The sequence below is a fragment of the Dreissena polymorpha genome, chromosome 13 (assembly GCF_020536995.1).
Source record: "Dreissena polymorpha isolate Duluth1 chromosome 13, UMN_Dpol_1.0, whole genome shotgun sequence".
Lineage (NCBI taxonomy): Eukaryota > Metazoa > Mollusca > Bivalvia > Myida > Dreissenidae > Dreissena > Dreissena polymorpha.
This window is the reverse complement of record NC_068367.1, coordinates 2,930,626-2,951,280: the sequence shown is the minus strand read 5'-3', so window position 1 is coordinate 2,951,280 and position 20,655 is coordinate 2,930,626. Positions and strand designations below refer to the sequence as shown.

The 20,655-nt window shown below is 33.3% G+C and overlaps 1 protein-coding gene across 1 annotated transcript in view; it reads right to left on the bottom strand.

The window, feature by feature from the left end:
- The window catches only part of LOC127856572 (fibropellin-3-like), a 31,431-nt gene extending 13,319 nt beyond the window's left edge, over positions 1–18,112 (bottom strand). Inside the window, exons 1-6 of the mRNA XM_052392870.1 lie at positions 18,010–18,112; positions 13,566–13,673; positions 12,632–12,748; positions 11,029–11,124; positions 8,863–8,994; positions 8,602–8,733 (exon numbers count right to left, since the gene is read on the bottom strand). Of these exons, the coding sequence (XP_052248830.1) occupies positions 8,602–8,733; positions 8,863–8,994; positions 11,029–11,124; positions 12,632–12,748; positions 13,566–13,673; positions 18,010–18,079 (655 nt within the window). The 5' untranslated portion in view covers positions 18,080–18,112. The remainder of the gene's footprint in view (positions 1–8,601; positions 8,734–8,862; positions 8,995–11,028; positions 11,125–12,631; positions 12,749–13,565; positions 13,674–18,009) is intronic.
- Between the last annotated feature and the right edge of the window lie 2,543 nt (positions 18,113–20,655).

The following is a 20,655-nucleotide window of genomic DNA, read 5'->3' as shown; positions in this document are numbered from 1 at the left end:
CAGGCATACAATGGGAACAGCTAGTAGATGAGGATATTAATATATACACACAAAATGTCACGCACGCTATATATGATGCTGCTTTAAAGTCTATTCCGAATAAAAATGTTTGCATTAGAACAGGTGATGCCCCGTGGATGAATCATGTGATTAAGTCCACAATACGTAAACGAAAACGGTTGTATCACAAAGCCAAAAATTTCTAACTCCTGTACTCATTGGGAACACTTTCGAACTGTTCGTAATCAAGTTGTTTCTCTCGTCCGAGATGCCAAAACACAATATTTTGAAATCCTAAGCAACAAATTAAAATCATCTAATGTCAATTCAAAAGATTGGTGGAACCGCTTGCGAAATTTTATTTCTCCCCAAGAACATAAAACAATATTATCACTACGTGACGATAGAACGAACAATCTTAGCACTGATGAAACAGATAACGATAATAATCATGAACTTCCATCAAGTAATAACCCGTGTGTACATACATTAAACTATATTACAATAACGCCAAAGGAAGTATTAGACGCATTTAAGAATTTGAAATTGGGGAAAGCCTCTGGTCCTTATGGAATTGACAATCGAATTTTACGCGAATGTATGGAACAATTAAAGACCCCGATTTGTGATCTTCTCAATGCTAGTCTGTCCAAATGTGAAATGCCAGAAATTTGGAAAAAGGCAAATGTATGTGCAGTATTCAAAAAAGGCGATCCATCTTTGCTATCGAACTATCGACCGATATCTCTGTTAAATACTATTGAAAAGATTTTTGAGAGGGTACTCTACAAGCACATTTTTAACTTCTTACATGGAAACTCTTTCTTCACCCAATCCCAGTCTGGTTTCATCCCAGGGGACTCTGCCGTTAATCAATAAACTTACATCTATGACAAATTTTGTAAAGCCCTGGTAAATGGCCTCGAAGTTAGAGTTGTCTTCTTTGATATAAGTAAGGCTTTTGATAAGGTTCGGCACAAGGGACTTCTATACAAACTTCACTGCGCTGGCATACGAGGGGACTTGTCAAAATGGATATCAAACTATCTGCCTGACAGAAAACAAAAGGTGGTTCTTCCAGGGGTCGAATCACGATTTGCAAACATATCTGCCGGCGTCCCACAAGGATCTATTCTTGGACCGCTTATGTTTTAATATGTTTTTTACATAAATGACATTGTATCGAATATCCACTCATGTGTTAATCTCTTTGCAGACGACACAAGCCTGCATATGATTGTCAATTCTCCTGATCAGACAGCAACCTTAATGCAAGCTGATATTGACCGAATAAATACGTGGGCTCAACAATGGCTGGTAACATTTAATCCGTCTAAATCAGAATCCCTCATCATATCTCGAAAACTAAACAAGCCAATTTACCCACCTCTGACAATGCAAAACGTAACTATCCCTGAAGTTTGTGTCCATTAACACTTAGGACACCACTTGAATAATGACTGCTCATGGCACGAACATATTGCACATATAAAGAACAAAGTATAGAAACGTCTAAATATTATGCGTCGACTTAAACATACTCTTGACAGGAAAGCGTTAGAAGTCCTATACTGCTCATTTATAAGACCCATACCATATTCTGATGTTGTATTTGACAATTGCTGCCAATTTGAAAAAGACGATTTAGAAAAAAATCAAACTGAAGCTGCGCGAATTGTATCCGGCTGTACCAAACTTGTTTCCATAAACGAGCTATATAAAGAAGTTGGGTGGGAGAAACTACATGAAAGGCGCCGAAATCATAAACTTATTCTCATGTACGAAATTACTAAAAACCTTTCACCAGCGTACCTTATATCTTTAGTTCCTGCCACAGTCCAAAGCAACAGCTCGTATCCATTACGTAATGGAGCAAACATTAGAAATGTGACAGCTGGCACTATCTCATACTCAAACTCGTTCGTACCCTCTGTAATAACAGAATGGAACAATCTCCCACTAGAAACACGTAATGCTGATTCTCTTCACTCGTTTAAAACGCTTCTTTCTAGCGATACTATTAAACCTAAATAACTGTACTACTATGGCGAAAGACGCCAACAAATGCTCCATACTAGACTCAGAATTCGTTGTAGTTCATTAAATCAAGACCTTTATATGTGCAATATTGTACAGTCATCCTTATGTAGTTGTGGATCTATCGAAACCGTAAATCATCATGTTCTAGAATGCGCCCGTTTCAGGCTACAACGAGGAGTCCTAATCAATGAGATTGCCCCTTTGGCACCTACATCTCTTAGCACATTATTGTATGGGTATGAAAGTGTTGACTTTGAGAAAAACACTCGTATTTTTTATGCAGTTCACACGCATATTAAGCATAGTAAACGCTTTCATACCTAGTTATCTGTCACATCACAACATCAAAACATCAAAACAACAAATTAAAATACAATCACAAATAACAAAAAGCAATTTTTCAATCATCTGTGTTCCACACTATATCGGTACATTTCATTAGCTTCCTTCATCCAATCCCGGTCTCAATGCCTTTTTTCGCTTTTTCTAATTGCATTACAAAATGTTTCATTTATTTTAACTTTTTCCTTCTATATTACAATTTTCCTTCTTTTGTTTCAAAAGCCTTATTGTATGTTTACTCAAAAATTATAACCACCCACTGAATCGTAAAGTTACAATCCTGCACAATATATGCACAGAGAAGAACTATACAAGACTTAGTATTTCGTTCTTATCCATTTTCAGAACATGCACATCAATTGTAACTATGTATGCATACTTTGTATATAATATGATTGTTCTTGAAATAAAATATGCTTAAACTAATATACTGTCAATTGTTACAAATACTTCACCATTTTTAAGTGTGTCATTAAATGCCTTCACTTGCTACATTTAACAACTCAACTATAGAGATTCAGCAAACTAACAAGAAAACATAAGGAAACTTTTGAAATTTAAGGAAACTATTTTAGAAACAATATTTAACAAGATGTGTTTGTTAAACACTATGCCACCCCATATATTTAACCTTTGACCTTGAAGGATGCCCTTGACATTGACCTTTCACCACTCAAAAAGTTGCAGCTCCATGAGATACACATGCATGCCATATATGAAGTTGCTATCTTCAATATTGCAAAAGTTATTGCAAATGTTAAGGTTTGACGCAAACAAACCAACAAACAGACAGGTCAAAAACAATATGTCCCCCAGTATATATAACGTGGGGACATAAAAAGCATGCCTAAGTAGCGTCCATTTGCTTAAAATCTCATTCGCCACTCGATCATCTAAACTTTTATTGTGCATTATTATTTTGTTTACATCATGTTAGCGAGGCACGTGTTTTAAACAATTTTGACCAAAACAACAGACACTCTTAAGGTAGCGCACCTCTAATGGGCACATATCCAAATATAATCTAATTAATTATTTTCTTAATCAGCATCATTTCACTGAACTACATGCAAATTTGTAGGTAGGCTTTCCATGCTTTTTAAAAAATATACCGATTTTTTTCCAAAACCACCCCCACGCTCGGCTTTTGTCCAGTTTATTTTCACCCCTGGGGTATATAAAAGTTCCATAATTCATTAAAATTTCCAAATATGGGCATGCAGTTGGTGTGTACAGATGCTGTAAAGGTGTTTAAAGTTTAAACAAGATGAAATAAGTCATCTTTTACAGACATTTATTTTTTACAAATTTTTATCTATGGTAGAACGCCATGAAATGTAAGTGATTTCAGCCAAGTAAAAATTGGGTCGGTTAAAAACAAAGTGTCATAAAATTCAAAATAGTATCATTTAAGTCATATTTTAAACTTAGTTTTTATAGAAACACTATATACAGCAAAAACACCAAGAAATAGACAGATTTACCGTTTACTTTTTGAAATAAAAATAAAAATGCAAAATGCATGGTTCGTATTTTCAACAGTAAATCACCCAATTTCGCCATAACGTTGTTTTAATTTTAATAATTGAAGAATGTGCATAAAAATTGCAACATATTTAACAATAAATATAGCTTATATGCCATATTAAATCAAATTACGTTAGAAAATAAATAAAACGCGTCGCAAAAAGTATACGTCGTCGGCAGGATTCGAACCTGCGCGGGAATATCCCAAAAGATTTCTAGCCTATCGCCTTAACCACTAGGCTACGGCACCTAATAGTAGGCTCTTCAACCTTTGAAGAAATCGCGGGAAATCATTAGAGGTGCGCTACCTTAACTATGCAGTAGTAATTGAATTAATTTCAATTGATGGTCACAAACAACTAAACTGTGTTTTCAATACGATACTTTATTTATTAAGGTGTCACAAAAAATTTAGGAACTTGTATTTTTGAAAATATATAAATGAGTCCCGTTCAATAATACCAAGCGTTTATCGAATGTTTAAATCTTTTGTTAAGTGTAATTTTTACCATGTAAGCTTGTGTTAAATTGGAGACATTGAATTTACTTAGATTTTATATTTCACAATTTTATTTTGCATATACTACAGCAATATGTTTCCTCATCAAAACACTGTTCAATGGTTGCACATGTGCAATTTTATCATCCTGCGCTAATATTATAACAAGAATTCTCCTTTTTGTTAATTGTCAGCATGAAGTTTTGAATATTGTTGATTATTGATATACAGCTTTGGAAACAAACTGTGTAAGTTGCATCCTATAGTATTCTTCTGCATTTGTTTCTCAAACCAAGTCACAGGCGCAAACCTGTCCACGTGATATGGGTCACAACGTTCTAATTCATTTGCACCATACATTAAAACATTCGTTTCGTCTTTAACCAATAGGCACAAACGTTAAGTATTTAATATGTGGTGTGTAACATCTCGTTGCAGTGATATGAAAAGAATGTCTAATATTGATAATGCACGACTTTGGTGCATTTAAGTAGCTTTTGCCCCCTCCCCCCCACACACACTTTTTTAAACATAGTCTCTAGCGTAAAAACTGACCATGGTTAAAATTTGCTACGCCGTGGAGGTCACAGGGTAAATTAAAACTTAAAAAGCACAATAAATCAACTTTGCAATTCATATGAAACAACTAATCCTTTCAATTTAGTATTTTGCATTAAATAGCACACTGTAGTCCTTCACATTACTTGTTCGTATCATACCATTGAATCAAGGACGGCTATACTTCGGGATCTGATGAGTTTTTAAACGTTCATTTATGTTTTTATCAAATTATTTCAAAAATATATTTTTCGTATATACCGGGTTGAACTCTATGGTAAATAACATTGTTCATGTCTGATGTATAAATCGTGTCCTTGGAATAAAAACTGACTTCGCCTTATAGTACCATCGTTCTAAATAGTTTTACACGTGACGTCGTAAGGTATTTATCTTCCGTATTATGGCGACCTCTAGTTTGATTCGTTTACACGTTTGTATGATCTCATGTTAAGAATTATTTTGAATGGCCGAATACCAATTACGTTGGCTGTACCAAAATATCGTGAAGAATTTTTAAGGTAGATAATTTAACGCGTCATGGTTAAACACTATGAAGTGAAGCATGATTGACAATCGTTTCGTTTAGACACAAACTATTAACATAACATATGTGTTTGTTTAGAATTTTCTAAGACAAATCACGTAGTCTATACCTGTTTACAAACAAACTATTTAATAAAATTCTAAAAATTGAAACTTACATGTTGTCTAATATTGTCCAAAAAAAATAAAGTGATAATAACATAAACTTAGGTTATGCCATTCTGTGAACTAGCATTTTCCAAAAGAGCTTTGCACTAAATGTGTTTCTCGAGAACTCGATAGCGGCGCTCTTGAATGTCATTAAATGCTAAATGACGCAGCGCAAATGCTTTATTACGCAGAACATGCTGAGAAAACCTGAATGAGCTCCGGTCGAGTCAAAACTGATGTGCGCAATTACGCTGTAAAATAATATTATTGAACATATGTATATTAACAAATGTCAAGCGTACTGAACAAGTGATATACACGACTTACAGACGTATGTGCTTACAAATACAGAATTGACATTGAAAGTTCATTAACAAGTAGTGGCTTTGTTGTGAGTATCGTCAACTGCGATTGTTTGCTCATTCGGTAAATTGTAACGGTTGTCTTCGTAGAAAACCAACGAAAGATTGTTATAATTAACATATTCCTCGATAAGCAATAGACAATAACAGAATCGATAAATTGACTGTCGCCGTATTGGCTATCACCTGACCAGCTGCCATTACGGTACTGAAGAATCTGGTAGACTACAGCGTACAAAGATCTCACAATAAACAAAAAAAGGAGACATTAATTAATTATATTTCACATCATTAAACAATAAAAGTTTGATTTCTAACATATGTGTCTCTACAACAATATTTAGTGACAATATGTTTAAGGCTGAAATAGCTGGGAGTTAAGTACACTTTTCAGTTATGCCGTTGCTTAAGACACAATTATTTATTTTTTTTAATGTAATTATTCGACTCAAATTTTTAAGGTTATATCAGAATCTAAAGCTGAAGTAAACTTTGTGATTTTTAGCGTTAATAGTTCCGGGAATTTTATTTAGCGAAACTTTTACAGATGTATTTCCGAGGTACGCAATTTAATTGAAAATCAGATGTCTGCCTCTGTTTAAAATTTATGTATAAAAACTAATGCCGGAGATACTCATTAAGAAAATGTATAAGATTCAATACAGATGCAGACTATTTTCATGAATAGTACATATCTTTTTTCAAACATTTATTATTTCGTTATGAATATTTCTTATTTAAGGCTCATTTTTAAAGGTAATGCAAAACTCTATAGCCGGAATAAAGTTTGTGATGTTAACTAAAATTGCTCCGGAAATATTTATAAGCGAACTCAGTACGAATGTGGGTAGATGCTCACTTTGTTTTATTAAAAACTATCTGGTGTTGTCTAATTTTTTTGTTATTTTATTAATATCTTTATTTAAAATTCGCTTTCAATATAAAACAAAAATATCTAGCCGGAAATGAATTTTTTGATTAATTTTGTGAGTTAAAATTAACGAATACAGGAGATTGGCGCAAAGATCTATAAAATTAATACAGATGTTTTTTAATAGATCTTTTATTAGCAAAGATGTGTAAGATGTTAGAACATGGGAGAGATTTTTTTTATTGAAAAGTGCATATCAGCTTTTGCCTTTAACTTCATTTTTATTTCATATTATAATAACTTTTTACTGGTAAAAGCAAAGTATAAGCCATTGTGTTATTCTCAATAATGACTTAACTGATTTTTATTTTTTTATTTTATGAATAAAATATACATTTACGATAAAAGTGTTCAACATGACACATATGGAACCTGATGTTCATTTAAATAGTTCCAATATTGTTCGATACCTTCCATAAACGTATTAATTTCTTTATTAAATTTTCATTTTAAAGTTTAGATTTAAAATAAACACTTAAAACTCGAACAAAATAAGTTTTTCTTCGTTTATTACGGATTGTCAAATTCAAGCAAGATAAATGGCCTTGAAGATAGAGGCGCGAAAGCATGCCCTCAGTGGTAAACGATGTTTCAAGGGTGGATTAAAAGTGAAAATTGGTATGTCTGTGACACCGCATTCTTCACATATGTATATGACGTTATTAAGATAAAATACCACGCGTCACCTTTAAATTACATGTTAAATGACAATCAAAGTCTTAGGTGTGCTGAGTTTTATGGCTCTTTAAAAAAATGCAGAAGAACCTTGTTTCTATTAATTACCAAATAACTGATAAAACATATTTATTTCAAAAATTAGAACTATTACGTGATGATCAAAACATTAAGAGAAACTATTTTAATCTTCAAATATATAAAAAAAATAATCGCTTCACTTCCTTCAATTGGTGAGGCACCTATACACATATATAGGTCCCCGTCTCGTTATTCAGTACCGTAATGGCGGCGCATGCGATTATTCAGGGGCGGTAATCCGATGGTTATCGATTTCTGGGATTGTTTATATACAAATAAATAGTGAAACACAATTCGATATGTATTCATCAATATTTAATCACTTGTATACGCACAAAGTAGTATTTAGAATTGATTATACCGTGAGGTCCATTATTTATGGCAAGTAACCTATTACCTAACGGTTATAGACACACACAAATGTACTAGATGTGGAACATAAATTCATAACAAGCTCACATACATTAATATAACTGGGATCAACACCATGGAACGGTCAAGCAATGGGGGTGGGAGTTAAGCCGCTGTTTATGAAACCTCACACGTGGTACATAATTATTTATACAAATTTAAAGTAAAAATATAACGATAGAGACATAGTAACGCGATTCCAATATAAAAGCAATAATGTATACACAATTTCTGTTCAATTACCATTTAACTACTCAATGGTAGAATACAAACCAGAGCACCAGAATTAAAACGTTTTGTCATCAGTTAGACGTTCGAATGTTCAATATCATTGGCCTGCAGTGTAGTGTAGTGATCATATTCAAATTGACGCTGCGTTGTTTACAATAATTTTCATAAGCAATATATTACATTATATAACATTATCCAACGATTGTATTGGATATATTTTAACTAAATACACATAAGAAATAACCTACCATATTCACATTTTTCGCCGTAGAATCCAACTTGGCAATGGCACTTGAACGGTGCACTAGTCATGTATTGACTGATGTCCTCACATGATGCATTGTGTGCACAAGGGTTGGATGTGCAGTCTTGTAGGATCTCTGTATAACAAAGACGTGCTCAGACGTGTACTTAAATATTAAATATATGCACTTTTTATATTCAAGTTTAGTGCAAAAATGGAATATTATTGTATTAAACAAAAACTGATTTTAATAACATAATCTCACCGTTTTCGCAAAACTGACCCCAGTATCCGTGACTACATATACACGTGAAGTTAGAGATACCATCAATAAGGTATGAGGGTTGGGTACAACTAGCACCGTTCTGGCAAGGGTTTGCTGAACAATCCACAATTCCTGAATTTATATCATCAGCATTGAAATACTTTTATTACGAAATAATCTTGATTAATCATATTGAATATTATTTTTTAAATAGGATCCTATATTGTGCTTGACAATTCATTTTTCAAAACAGTACGTAATTGCATCTGAAACAAAAATGGTGACAATAATATTAATTAAATACCGGAACCGTAAAAGGCCTTCTGGTACCCAATACTAGCGATTTACATAAGCAAATACTATCACACATAAAATCTCACCTGTGTATGCATATATTACAATCACTATTTTTAAATACATTCGTTCATACTGGTATATTAATCAAATTACTGACACACATATTAACGCTGAAAATTAAATCCTCTGCCAAGAACACCAAAGGAAGAGACCTAACTGCGACTTCTTTGGAAAACGTTATACTTCGTTACACCGGATCAGCGTTATCACTTCAACTAAAAGATTCCGTTTGTTGAAGTCGCCAGACGTAGTAATAATACTCTAACAATCTAACAATCTCACCCGCTGATCATTTGTAATCTGCAGTTGCTGATTAACATTGTGTGTTGCAACAGTAAGTAATCCATTTCGTCCACACGTATAAACTAAACCTCTACTGTCTTTAGAAGTACCACCCGCCGTTCACTCAAAACGATTGTTTAAATAATAAAGACCACTAAGACGCGCTACAAACGCGGGGGACACGCTATAATCGTAAAAGAAATCCCATAACAGTAATGGAAACGCAGTATTGACGCCGCTGAGTCACCTGATATCTATAACCAGTCGCTGCGTATTCCTGCCAACTCATGTACTTTGTTCTTTTGAGTTGCGTTTTGTTTCTACCGTGTTGCTTCTTTATATATCGAGCATACGACGGTCTAGCCACGACGCCGTAAAACGCCTAGAATGTGCGAAGAAATTGCCGTGAGGCTCCCGCTTTGTGCGTTATTAGCGCTTGAACGCCGTCTTTATACGATCTTATCGCGACTTCTGGTCGTACTTTACGATCCTATCGCTTCCTGTTGTGCTGCCATAGGACGTCCCGGCGTAAAGACCTTCCGATCACTCGGAGGTCGCCATAGACATAGACGAAACGCAGTTAAACGCCTAGGTCTTTCACTTGATTATTGCTGGCTTATTCACTGGCTTATTATATACTTCAAGAGGGCTTTGTGGTCGCCCTGACGTCGCCGATGATTAACTACCATACTTTGAACAGATTAAACAATACCTGGTCATATCATAAGACTGTGTTCACAACCCTGGGCCTCTCTCGGGAGATGGCGTCGGAATCCTGGCTACTCTTCATCGCACAAGAGATTTAAACTTGGGTATAAGGATGAACTAGTGAAATTCATAAACATGTCCAAAAAAAAGTAAACGAACATAATAATGAAACTTTCTTGGGAAAACATCAGAATTCATATACACATCGAAGACGCTTTGTGCTCGTAGACCAGTCGCATATTAAATTCGCAGTAGTGTCGTAGAAGACACGACATCACCGTATTATGATCGCCTTGCCGTCGCCGAGGATCGCCGTGTCAACTCCAATGGATTTTAGTATGATCGCAGTGAAAATGCTTCGGTCATTGTTTGAACGCAGCATACTTGCGATAAACACAGATAGCAGATCGACCGTCGTGATGGCTGACGGATTGTGTTATTCATTTTGGAAAATTATTATAAGCGTTCTTACTACGAATATCGACGATTACTTAACTCGAAATGTATTGCTTATAGTGGGAACACGGATCGAATTTCAGGGGGTGTACGGGATAGAGTGAACATGTTGTTCTTTAATAAATATTTATTATTTATCGAAAAAAGATAAGATTTTAACCCCGATAAATACTTAACGTTTAACAAAAATACATTCAACATTTATTAATACATTGTCCAAATAAAAAACATACTACCTCATTATACATATCATAAGATAATGATTGAAATTGTAAACAACTTAAGTCCGTAAAGTCCTTACTGTGTACGTGCTTCAACTTTGTTATCGCCTACCAGACGATTAAATATATAACTAATACTCACTATTTGAACAGTCCGAAGAAGTGAAACCTGGTTTGCAGACACATACTTGTTCGTTTTGACAGGTGGCATTATTGTGACATGGGCAAGTTTCAATACCTGAAATTTATGTTGCAAAAAAATATGTGTAAAACATTTATTTCAATAATTGGCTCGAGTGAAAAATCGGTTCAATTAAATTCAAATACTACTTTGACCCACTTTGATAGTACGCACACAATGCGTGCATGAAATGGTTTTCTATCAATGTTCTAGTAAGAAACCTAATGATGAATAATCCATGATGGCAACCAAAAGCTGAACATCGATATTCGTACTTCATAATGTTCTGAGCATATAAATTTTGCTTCAAAAGTGATACGCTATGCCTTATTTGTTGAACCATTTTAATATATTTATAAAGCTAAAAACAGTTGAAATACCATACATGGATTAAAAATGTATTCCAGAACAATACAATTTAATCATTAAAAATAGTTTTTGAAGGCCAGAGCTTTTGACTTTTCATTTCTTTGTCAAAGATACTTTAACGTTTTACAAAAATATTTATATAGAAGACGAAACTTTAAACATAGTAAATGTCGTCATGATTTTCAGACACCATATCTGACACCAAAGATTATTTGAAAGACAATTTGCTGAGTGTCAGATATGTTCCAAGGAGTCTGCTACCCGTATATCAGCCAATTATTCAAACATATATTTGAGTGATTTTATAAAGATTAGTATTACCATGTTGAAAAAAACATTACACATAACTTCATGCCGTACTCATGTTCATACAAATAATTAATCACATTAATTCGTCTCTAAATTGTGTTTTAAATTTGTCATTGAGTTGTGAGCGCGATTGCATATAAAAAATACACACCGGTTGTCTGCTTGTATTAAAGGGGCCTTTTCACAAATGTTGGCATGTATCGAAGTTTGTCATTCAATGCTTTATATTGATAAATTTTAACATTTTATCAAAGAAGCTCCGGTAAAGAACAATAATAAAATTAAAGAAAGAAAAAAAGTAAACCTCAACAGGGCTCGAACCACTGAACACTGGAGTAAAAGTCTATTGCTTAGACCACTCGGCAATCCGTGCTCATAAAATGAGAGATGTATTTTATACTTTATATAAGCAATCCGCATAGAATCACAAAATATAACGACAACAACAGAACTCTTCAAATTTTTCGATCGTTTCGCGTTGCAACGCTTTATAATTGTCATGGTTTAAAAAGTATAAAGATGCATATAATGGATAATTTAGAGAATGGTAAATGTTTAGTATTACTGTTTCCTCACAAATATCATAACTACAACGACAATTTTCGATTCGATTCAGGAACATTTTGCTTTAATTTTGTCAATTAACCAAAACGTGAAAAGGCCCCTTTAACTATTAGCGTTAACATAGTAAACGATGGTGCACATTTTTTCTCCTTTTACATATCAGATGAGTTTGCGCACTAACATATTTTAGAATCCCATTAAATTGTGCGAAACTAGCGCGATTTAAAGAGAACGTTACAAATGTGAACCTATACAAATCTAACTTCAATAATGGTGTTGCCAATAATATTCCTATGATAGTATTCTCTATTATATAGCTCACCGTATTCACAAAACCTTCCCCAGTATTCGGCACTACACTCGCATCTGATAGCTCCCGTTGAGTATGTGGTACAATTACCGCCGTTCTGACAAATATCGGCAGAACAACTAAGAATTCCTGAAATATTATGTAATAGCATTTGTAAGTTGTTCCATATTATTATGTTTCCTACCTGATATGTACCATGTATGTTATATTCACTTGAGAAATATTTCTAACTTAACCATCACCACAGAAACGTATGTTTCACCAAACAGGGCAACGTATGTCTTTACCGAATCACAAAATCTGCAATTCTTAATCTACGCATTCACATTTGAAGTAGTTTCTTCTGTTTAAGGGACCGTATCACTTTTCAGTAAATTGACAAAATTGAAAAACAAAATTTGTTTTAGATTTTCGAATTTTCGTTGTAGTTATGATGTTTGCAAGAAACAGTAATACTCTACATTTATAATGCCCTAAAATATCCATTATATGCACATTGACGATTAAAAACCTGAAAATTACAATACGTTACAAACGCGAAACGATTGAATAACTTGGAGAGTTCTGTTGTTGTCGTTATATTTTGTGAGATTACGAGGTTTGCTAATATAATGTATAAAATATACCACACAGTAAGTACGGATGACCGAGTGGTATATGTGCAAGTCTTTTACTTCAAGAGTCAGTGGTTCGAGCCCAGTTGATGATTACTGTTTTACATTTTATTGTATTCTTGTTTTAACTGGAGCTATTTTTTCCAATGTTTACATTTATTAAACTTAAAGCATTAAATGACAAACTCGAATGCATGCCAACATCTTGAAAAGATACATTTATTAGTATGCCTGTATAAAAAAGCATCTCTCGACAGAGACAAGCTTACTATATTTGTATGAAAATAGAAATGTACTTTGAAATAAATATTCAATGGATATATACTACTTACCATATTCACACCTGTAACCAACGAAACCTGGTTTGCAGACACATGATTGGAATCCAAAATAACTGTTTTGACAGGTGGCGTTGTTCAAACATGGCCCGGTATCATTATCTGAAAATAGTTTTGTATTGACTATTAAGTTATTTAAAAAAAGATGTTCACGATTGGAATTACCTTATAAACTCGTTTATTTATTGATTGACACATATATTTATGTTTGTATTTCTAATGAAATTCACTTCTAAATAGGATAAATCTGTATCTATAATTATGGTTTAAAGCGATGCAATTTAGTACGAATATAATATAGATAGCGGGAGTGTAAAGTGTAAGCGCATATTGCGTTTGGTTTGCAAATCACGCATTATCAATTAACATGTATATTGCTGTCGCTGGTATTTTTGTAGGTTGTCATAAAGTGTTTTTTGTTCCTTACATTTTTCCAGTAAAAGTGCCTCGTTCGACAGTATGTACGATATGAAATTTATAGATAAATATGCTTGCATGCTCTACACAAAATCTGATTTGGGTTCGAATCCGACATGTTCGTTACTTCCGCAAAACTACAAAACTACATTTTCGTTGTGATATTAGTAATATAAGTGACACAAAGTTTCCCGAATAAGAGGTACTTAAATATATAATGATTCGCAGGAGTATGTCTTAATAACATAGTTACGCTTTTAGAGATTTTAAAGACAGAAAATCTTAATACACGTTTGTTTCTGCTTTTCAATTTACAAGCTTTAACATGATTAACCCAGCAAATCTTAAATTATCAGATTTAATGTGTTACTTAAGATGTTCACAAGTGTAAGTAAGTAAATTTCAACATGGTAAAACAGTACACTACTTTGACTAGTGTACTGGAAACCACTTTTGAAATTAGATATTCGTTACCAACAATATAACCAGGTCACCTTGGTGTAATGGGTGTCCACAGGGCGAGTAGAATGTTTCATGATCCAGAAAGAACACTTAGGGACAGGTTTGGGGCAAAGTTGATCCTGACTTGTGTGTTATGGCTAACGTCATTTAATTGACCCCTTTGAAAAGGCTAAACTTGTTAACCATTTGAAGAGGATTGCTGACCTAGATTAAAGCTATACGCAGCGAAAATGTGTAGCTATTGCTTGTAAGTTTGCTGTTTAGCTAGAGAAGCGAACCAAAGATTAACCTCTGTCAATGAAATGGATGAAGGGCTCCTTAAATAGGTGGCCAGAAATGCGGGGGTGACAAAACCACGGGCACGTGAGTTTGTCAGGGCGAAGATGGCTCGTGAGGGTGTAGTTATGGCATACTTTGATCATCTTGACAACTCTCTAATATATATAACGTGGAAGGAAAACGTGTTTCAATACTCCATAAACAACCTCATATAGATGCAGGTACTAACCATCCTGCTCAGGCAGTAACATTTGGAACAGGCCACACGGATACAATAATTGGTGCAGGTTAAGCTGGTGGTTCAGCCATTCCACCATACTTTGTGGTCCCTGGCAAGGAAATTACCTACTCAAGGGTTCCTCAACAGGACCGAATGGAACTGTATTCTACTCATGGTTGTCTAATATTGATTTTTTCCGCAAATATCTAATAGTGCAAATCATGCAGTTTGTAGCAGGAAGGGGTGATCACACGGTCCTTTTTCTTCTAGATAGATATAGGTCACATGTTGACCTAACACTGGCGGAGTGGGCGAAAGACAGCAATACATTCATCCTTCCTGTACATACAAACCACATTATGCAGCCCCTTGACGTTGGATGCTTTGGACCATTTCAGAGGATGTACCATGTCCAATCACATAAATACATAAGACAAACACATGCTGCTATCACCAAGTACAACATAACCGATATATCTTGTAAGGTATACAACAGGGCATTATGTGCAGATAATTTGCAGTCTTCTTTAGAACAACAGAAATTTACCTCATGATAGAACTTTTATACCAAAGAGAAGCATGGTTCCAGCTGAAGTATTTTATGACAGTTGTGACGGTCAGTCTAGTGAAGGTTCTGTTGAAGAGGGAATTCGTTAGATTTATTTCAAGAAAAGGAACAGCAGCTAGTGAAAAGGAAGAATTTATCAGTCAGGCAACCGTACAGAACAGTTAGTAAGATTGTGTCCGTAAAGACCTGATCATTGAGAAAATAAATCAGTCCTAACCAGGTTATTAAAAAAACAAGCAAGTCATGCGTAAGAGGAAAGACCCCTGAATAAAACCTTATTGTAGGCAGCACAAAGCCGAGCTCATAAATTTTATTCGAGACACATCAAGCAGTGATGGTGATGCTGATGCTGATGCTGATGATGATGATGATAATGATGATGATGATGATGATGATGTGATGATGATGATGATGATTGTTAAAATGTTACATTGTTAAAGTTCTCAGTTATGACAGATTATTAAACTAGTTTTTGCTTTAATTGAATACAAGGCTTAGACGACTTCATTTCCGGCGATTCAATGTACATTAAAAACCCAAGACGTAGTGAAGCATGTGTATGTTAATTTTCTATTATAAACTACGAGTACTCTTACTTTAAAATTTAAATGTGTGTTTTATAAGTTTAACGGATTAATTTCATGGTACAAGTAAGTTGATTGCTTTTACTTCAGTTTTTTGTTTGCATTTTATTATTATGTGTGAATACGGCGATCCATGGTTATTCGAGGATTCAATTGTCATTTTTTGGATGAGGAAACATCAACACGTGTTCAAAACTTATTTATTCACATGATATTATGCATATTAAATTCTACAACCTTCTAACTAAATAAAATGTACCGTACAAACACGCTGCTTTCGTTTATGTTAATCTCTTAAGAACTAAACTTGTTTCGGCCATAGCCTTCATTAGTAGTATCTAAACGTACATATAGAAAGTGACGTCAACTTCATACAATAACCTGACGTCGTATGGATGAAAATATATATAACACATACTAGTACACAATACAAAGCTGGATCAGTGTAGATAAAAAAAGCCCATTAGTAGAATTATTATTTATTAAATTATCAATCACAAAATATAAAAAAACATCCTTCAGCAGTGTCTCTTCATAAATGTGAAATCTTGTGTTAAAGATGCCCATGTGTTGAAGATTCTGATAACAATTGCTATTCACAATTATTTGGTATTATATTACGGGTCAAGCATTTGGAACCTCTTTCTCCTCACCTATATATTATGTTTACAAATGATATAAATGAAAGTTTAGATTTGAGAAGCTAAAATGTCAAGATATTGAAATACTTTCATTAAATATGTTATTGTTTGAGGAAGATATAACGCTATTTACGTCAGATCCTTAAACAATGCTGGACAAAAGCTATTACATATCTTATTGAAAATTTAGGCTTAAGCTATATATTGCATGACAACGTTACCCTGACATACCATTATCCAAAACTCAAACAACGATTTCGCGATCAATACGTCCAGTCATGGTTTGATGTAATCGAATTGCAAAGTTAAATAGATTATTATGTTAAGTTTAAAATGGATTATGCATTTAAAAGATATATCGATTGTGTTGATAATGATTGCCATAGAAAAGCACTGACAAGATTTAGCCAAAGTTCTCACTCATTAGAAATTGAAACTAGTAGATACAATAACATGGCGAGAGAAAACAGGAAATGTAAACTGTGTAGCAGTTACGGGTTTGAATCAGAATATCACTAATATGTATATGTATGCGTTATCGTGATTTAAAAATAAAGTATGTAGTTGAAAAAAAATCGTTTTACACCGTCAACAAGTTAACATATATGATGTTCAGTACTTACACAAGACAATTAAAAAATATTTCTAAATTTGTTTACAATCCTATGCTTAAAACAAATCATTACCTTGCTAGTTAGCTATAGTGTTGCTTCTATATGTAACTAACAATGTAAACAAAGTTATTACGTGATTGGTTATGTGTGTATTTATTAAATTATCGGAGCCACTCGTGAAAAAAAAAATTTCAATGATCACAAGTGATTTAAAATTTTAATCCACCAAATCCAACAAATTATATTTTAATGTTTTGCTTACAAATGGTTATAGTTGTATTTTTACTGAAATAATGACGTCGTTAAGTCATGAAAACGACGTAATTTCACAGTATAACAGTGAACATTATCGGCACTGTTCACAGTTAATTTTAACTGTTTGAAACAGTCAATTATCAGTTTTAGTGCACTGATATTTCTTTATAAACCACCGAAAAGCATAAAATAAAATACATACAATCTTAAATAGTGTTGTCACTTACTGCTCTAATATATAAAACTATCGTTACATGATAACAATTTGGTTTTAATTGATATAGAAACAATTCCATTTTTAAAAACGTTGACATATACTCCATATTGCTCTAGCGTGTACGTTTGCTATTAGTTACATTACACTAATATGATATTAACATCTACATTCATTTACATACCTGTAGCGGCGTTAAGCAGCCATATCAGGTTGAATAATACAATAAATAACAAGACATGCGCTGCAGCCATTTTAAAAGATTTACGTTCGTTAAGAAGTTCATACACAGTTGCCAAAGGCGTTTCTGTTTATGTGTTTATATATATGCGTGTACATGAATGTACACATGGCTTCAGTTTTTCACACAATGAATGATTTATTTAATTAAACAGTTTTTTCACATACCATTTTTATTAATTAATTATATATTTACGTGCTTTTCGTTCACAATGTTGGCTTAATCTGTCAACATTACGCGCGGAAGTTATCATATATATTTCAAATATTAAAAAATCATGCCGTGACGCCGTGACAATAATGTGGCCTTTTTATTTTGAAATATGTTGTATTTGTTACAATTGTACGACGTCATGTTGATCTCCGGGACACGGTATGTTGAAAAAATCATTTGAAAAAAATGGTTATAAACTGGACGTGTTTATTGAGGGTTATCATCACGCGGTTTGATTATAGCTCTTCTCTACTTCGACAAATAAACATTTTATCCTAAAAATTTGGGATCGGTTTTGAAATCATTTCTACTGCCATTGTCAACCCACTTCTTTTTCAAGAAGAGCTGTTGTCAGTTTCTGACATAAGTACATATACTTTACATTGGTTAACAAGCTAACCCATGGTTAACAAGCTAATCCAGGAAAAATTAGGTTGATTAACTGACCGCTGTGATATGGCCGATGCATTGTTTATAACAGCGGATAATTTATTAATAAATAAAAATTCCTTGGTGATAGGAATCGCATTTACAGTCATGAACGTTTTATTTTATATCATTGACAATAAGTTTTTTCTGAGTAAAAGATAACCCTTATAGGAAAAAATCGCGAGTAAAAGGTTGTTTATTCGACAAACTAATTTGTACACTAACTATAATAGTGGCATTGGGTGCAGCAATAGAAACTACTTTGCGTTTGAAAATAAACAGATTAAGATAACCTCTAAAGTGAGCTAAGGACGCGTAATCGATTGATAATAAGACGACCTCTGATAGTCTTGAAATATTAGTTAAAAATAAACTAAAAAAAAATATTATAAGGAGTGAAAAAGATACCTATATAATAAACACTGATGCCGATATAAAAAAAAATACGGGTAAAAAAACGGTATTGCCAAATAAAAAACTTGATGAACAAATCGGTAAAAAATCTATGAGCGAACCAGAATGAAATTATGACTAATAGTTCGAAACTGAAAATTATCAGATATGGAATACTTTTAATTTAACCAAAGTATTGGTATTCATTATAAACTACTCCAATTCGTTTGCGTCCAATCGCATATCATTTTTGGTTTACAAAAATATCTAACTTGTATGAACAAATGCACATTTAGTATTTCAGAATCTCACTTACACAAATTATAATCGAGACGAAAAGAGCGGCATTTGTTTCTATGTGAAAATAATTTAAAGAGAATACCATTTCATACTGTGTTGCAAAAATACACTGTTTCTAAGTGTTAATATATGCGTAAAGTTGTATGTACACATGGCTTCTACATTCCACACCAAGAAAGATATATTTAATTAAATAGATTTCTCACATACCATAGATATTTTTTTAATTTTAGGTGTACTTGCATCGTCAAATATTTTGCCATATCTGTCAAAATTACACACGGAAGTAAGCCTATAAATTTCTAATATTTAAAATTCAAACCTTGACGCTGTGATAATAATGTGACATTTTCATTTCGAAATTTTTAAATATGTGTTACAGTTATGTCTATCTCCAGGACACGATTTGTTGAAAACACATGTGAAACCATTTTTATAAACGGGACGTGCTTATTGAGGAATATCTGTCACGCGCTATAATACTTAACCAAATAAACAGTTTGTCATAAAACAATGTTGAAATTCACATGTGTGAATTATGGTAATTGCTTTCGAAAGCTCTTATTGACGAAATGTATAAAATGTTAATATGAAGCTAATGGTGAACTATGTTAGCTCTGTACTTCTGTGATGATTTTATAGTTTTAATAATCAACTTTTACTCATGATATCAATTTATGGAAATGTATGTTTGTTTTTGTAACACCTAGAAGGTAAACGTTAGAGAAATCCATTTTAGATCGATAAATATGTATGTTTTACAATTGTATAAATACTAAAAAGTTAAACAACAAAATAAATTTGTCTTATTTGTATATAAAATACAACTGGCCGTTTGGTATCAAAGGCGATACGTAGATCGAACAGTGTTACATGTTCGCAAATTCTGGTGCGGATTTTAATAGACCATTGACATATTTCATTTTTACTTTTATATGAAAAGATAATACTATTTATTTATTTAAAAACAAATATTGTTATTTTGACGTGTTTGTTTTCAGTATTGAACTGTACTTGTTGTATAAGACAACATTCAATACGGACCAATTATAGTTATTTTGGATGCATTTGTTATAAGTCGTAAAGAATGAGGATCACACACAAGTAAATAAAACGTTGATGTCATATTTAAAATCATTTTCTCCTAGCTTACACATGTTGACCAGAAGAATTCCATTTAATGATACTCAAAATACTCAAAGTCTCTCAGAATTCACACACTTTGAATAAACTATTATAAAACTTACGATTCCG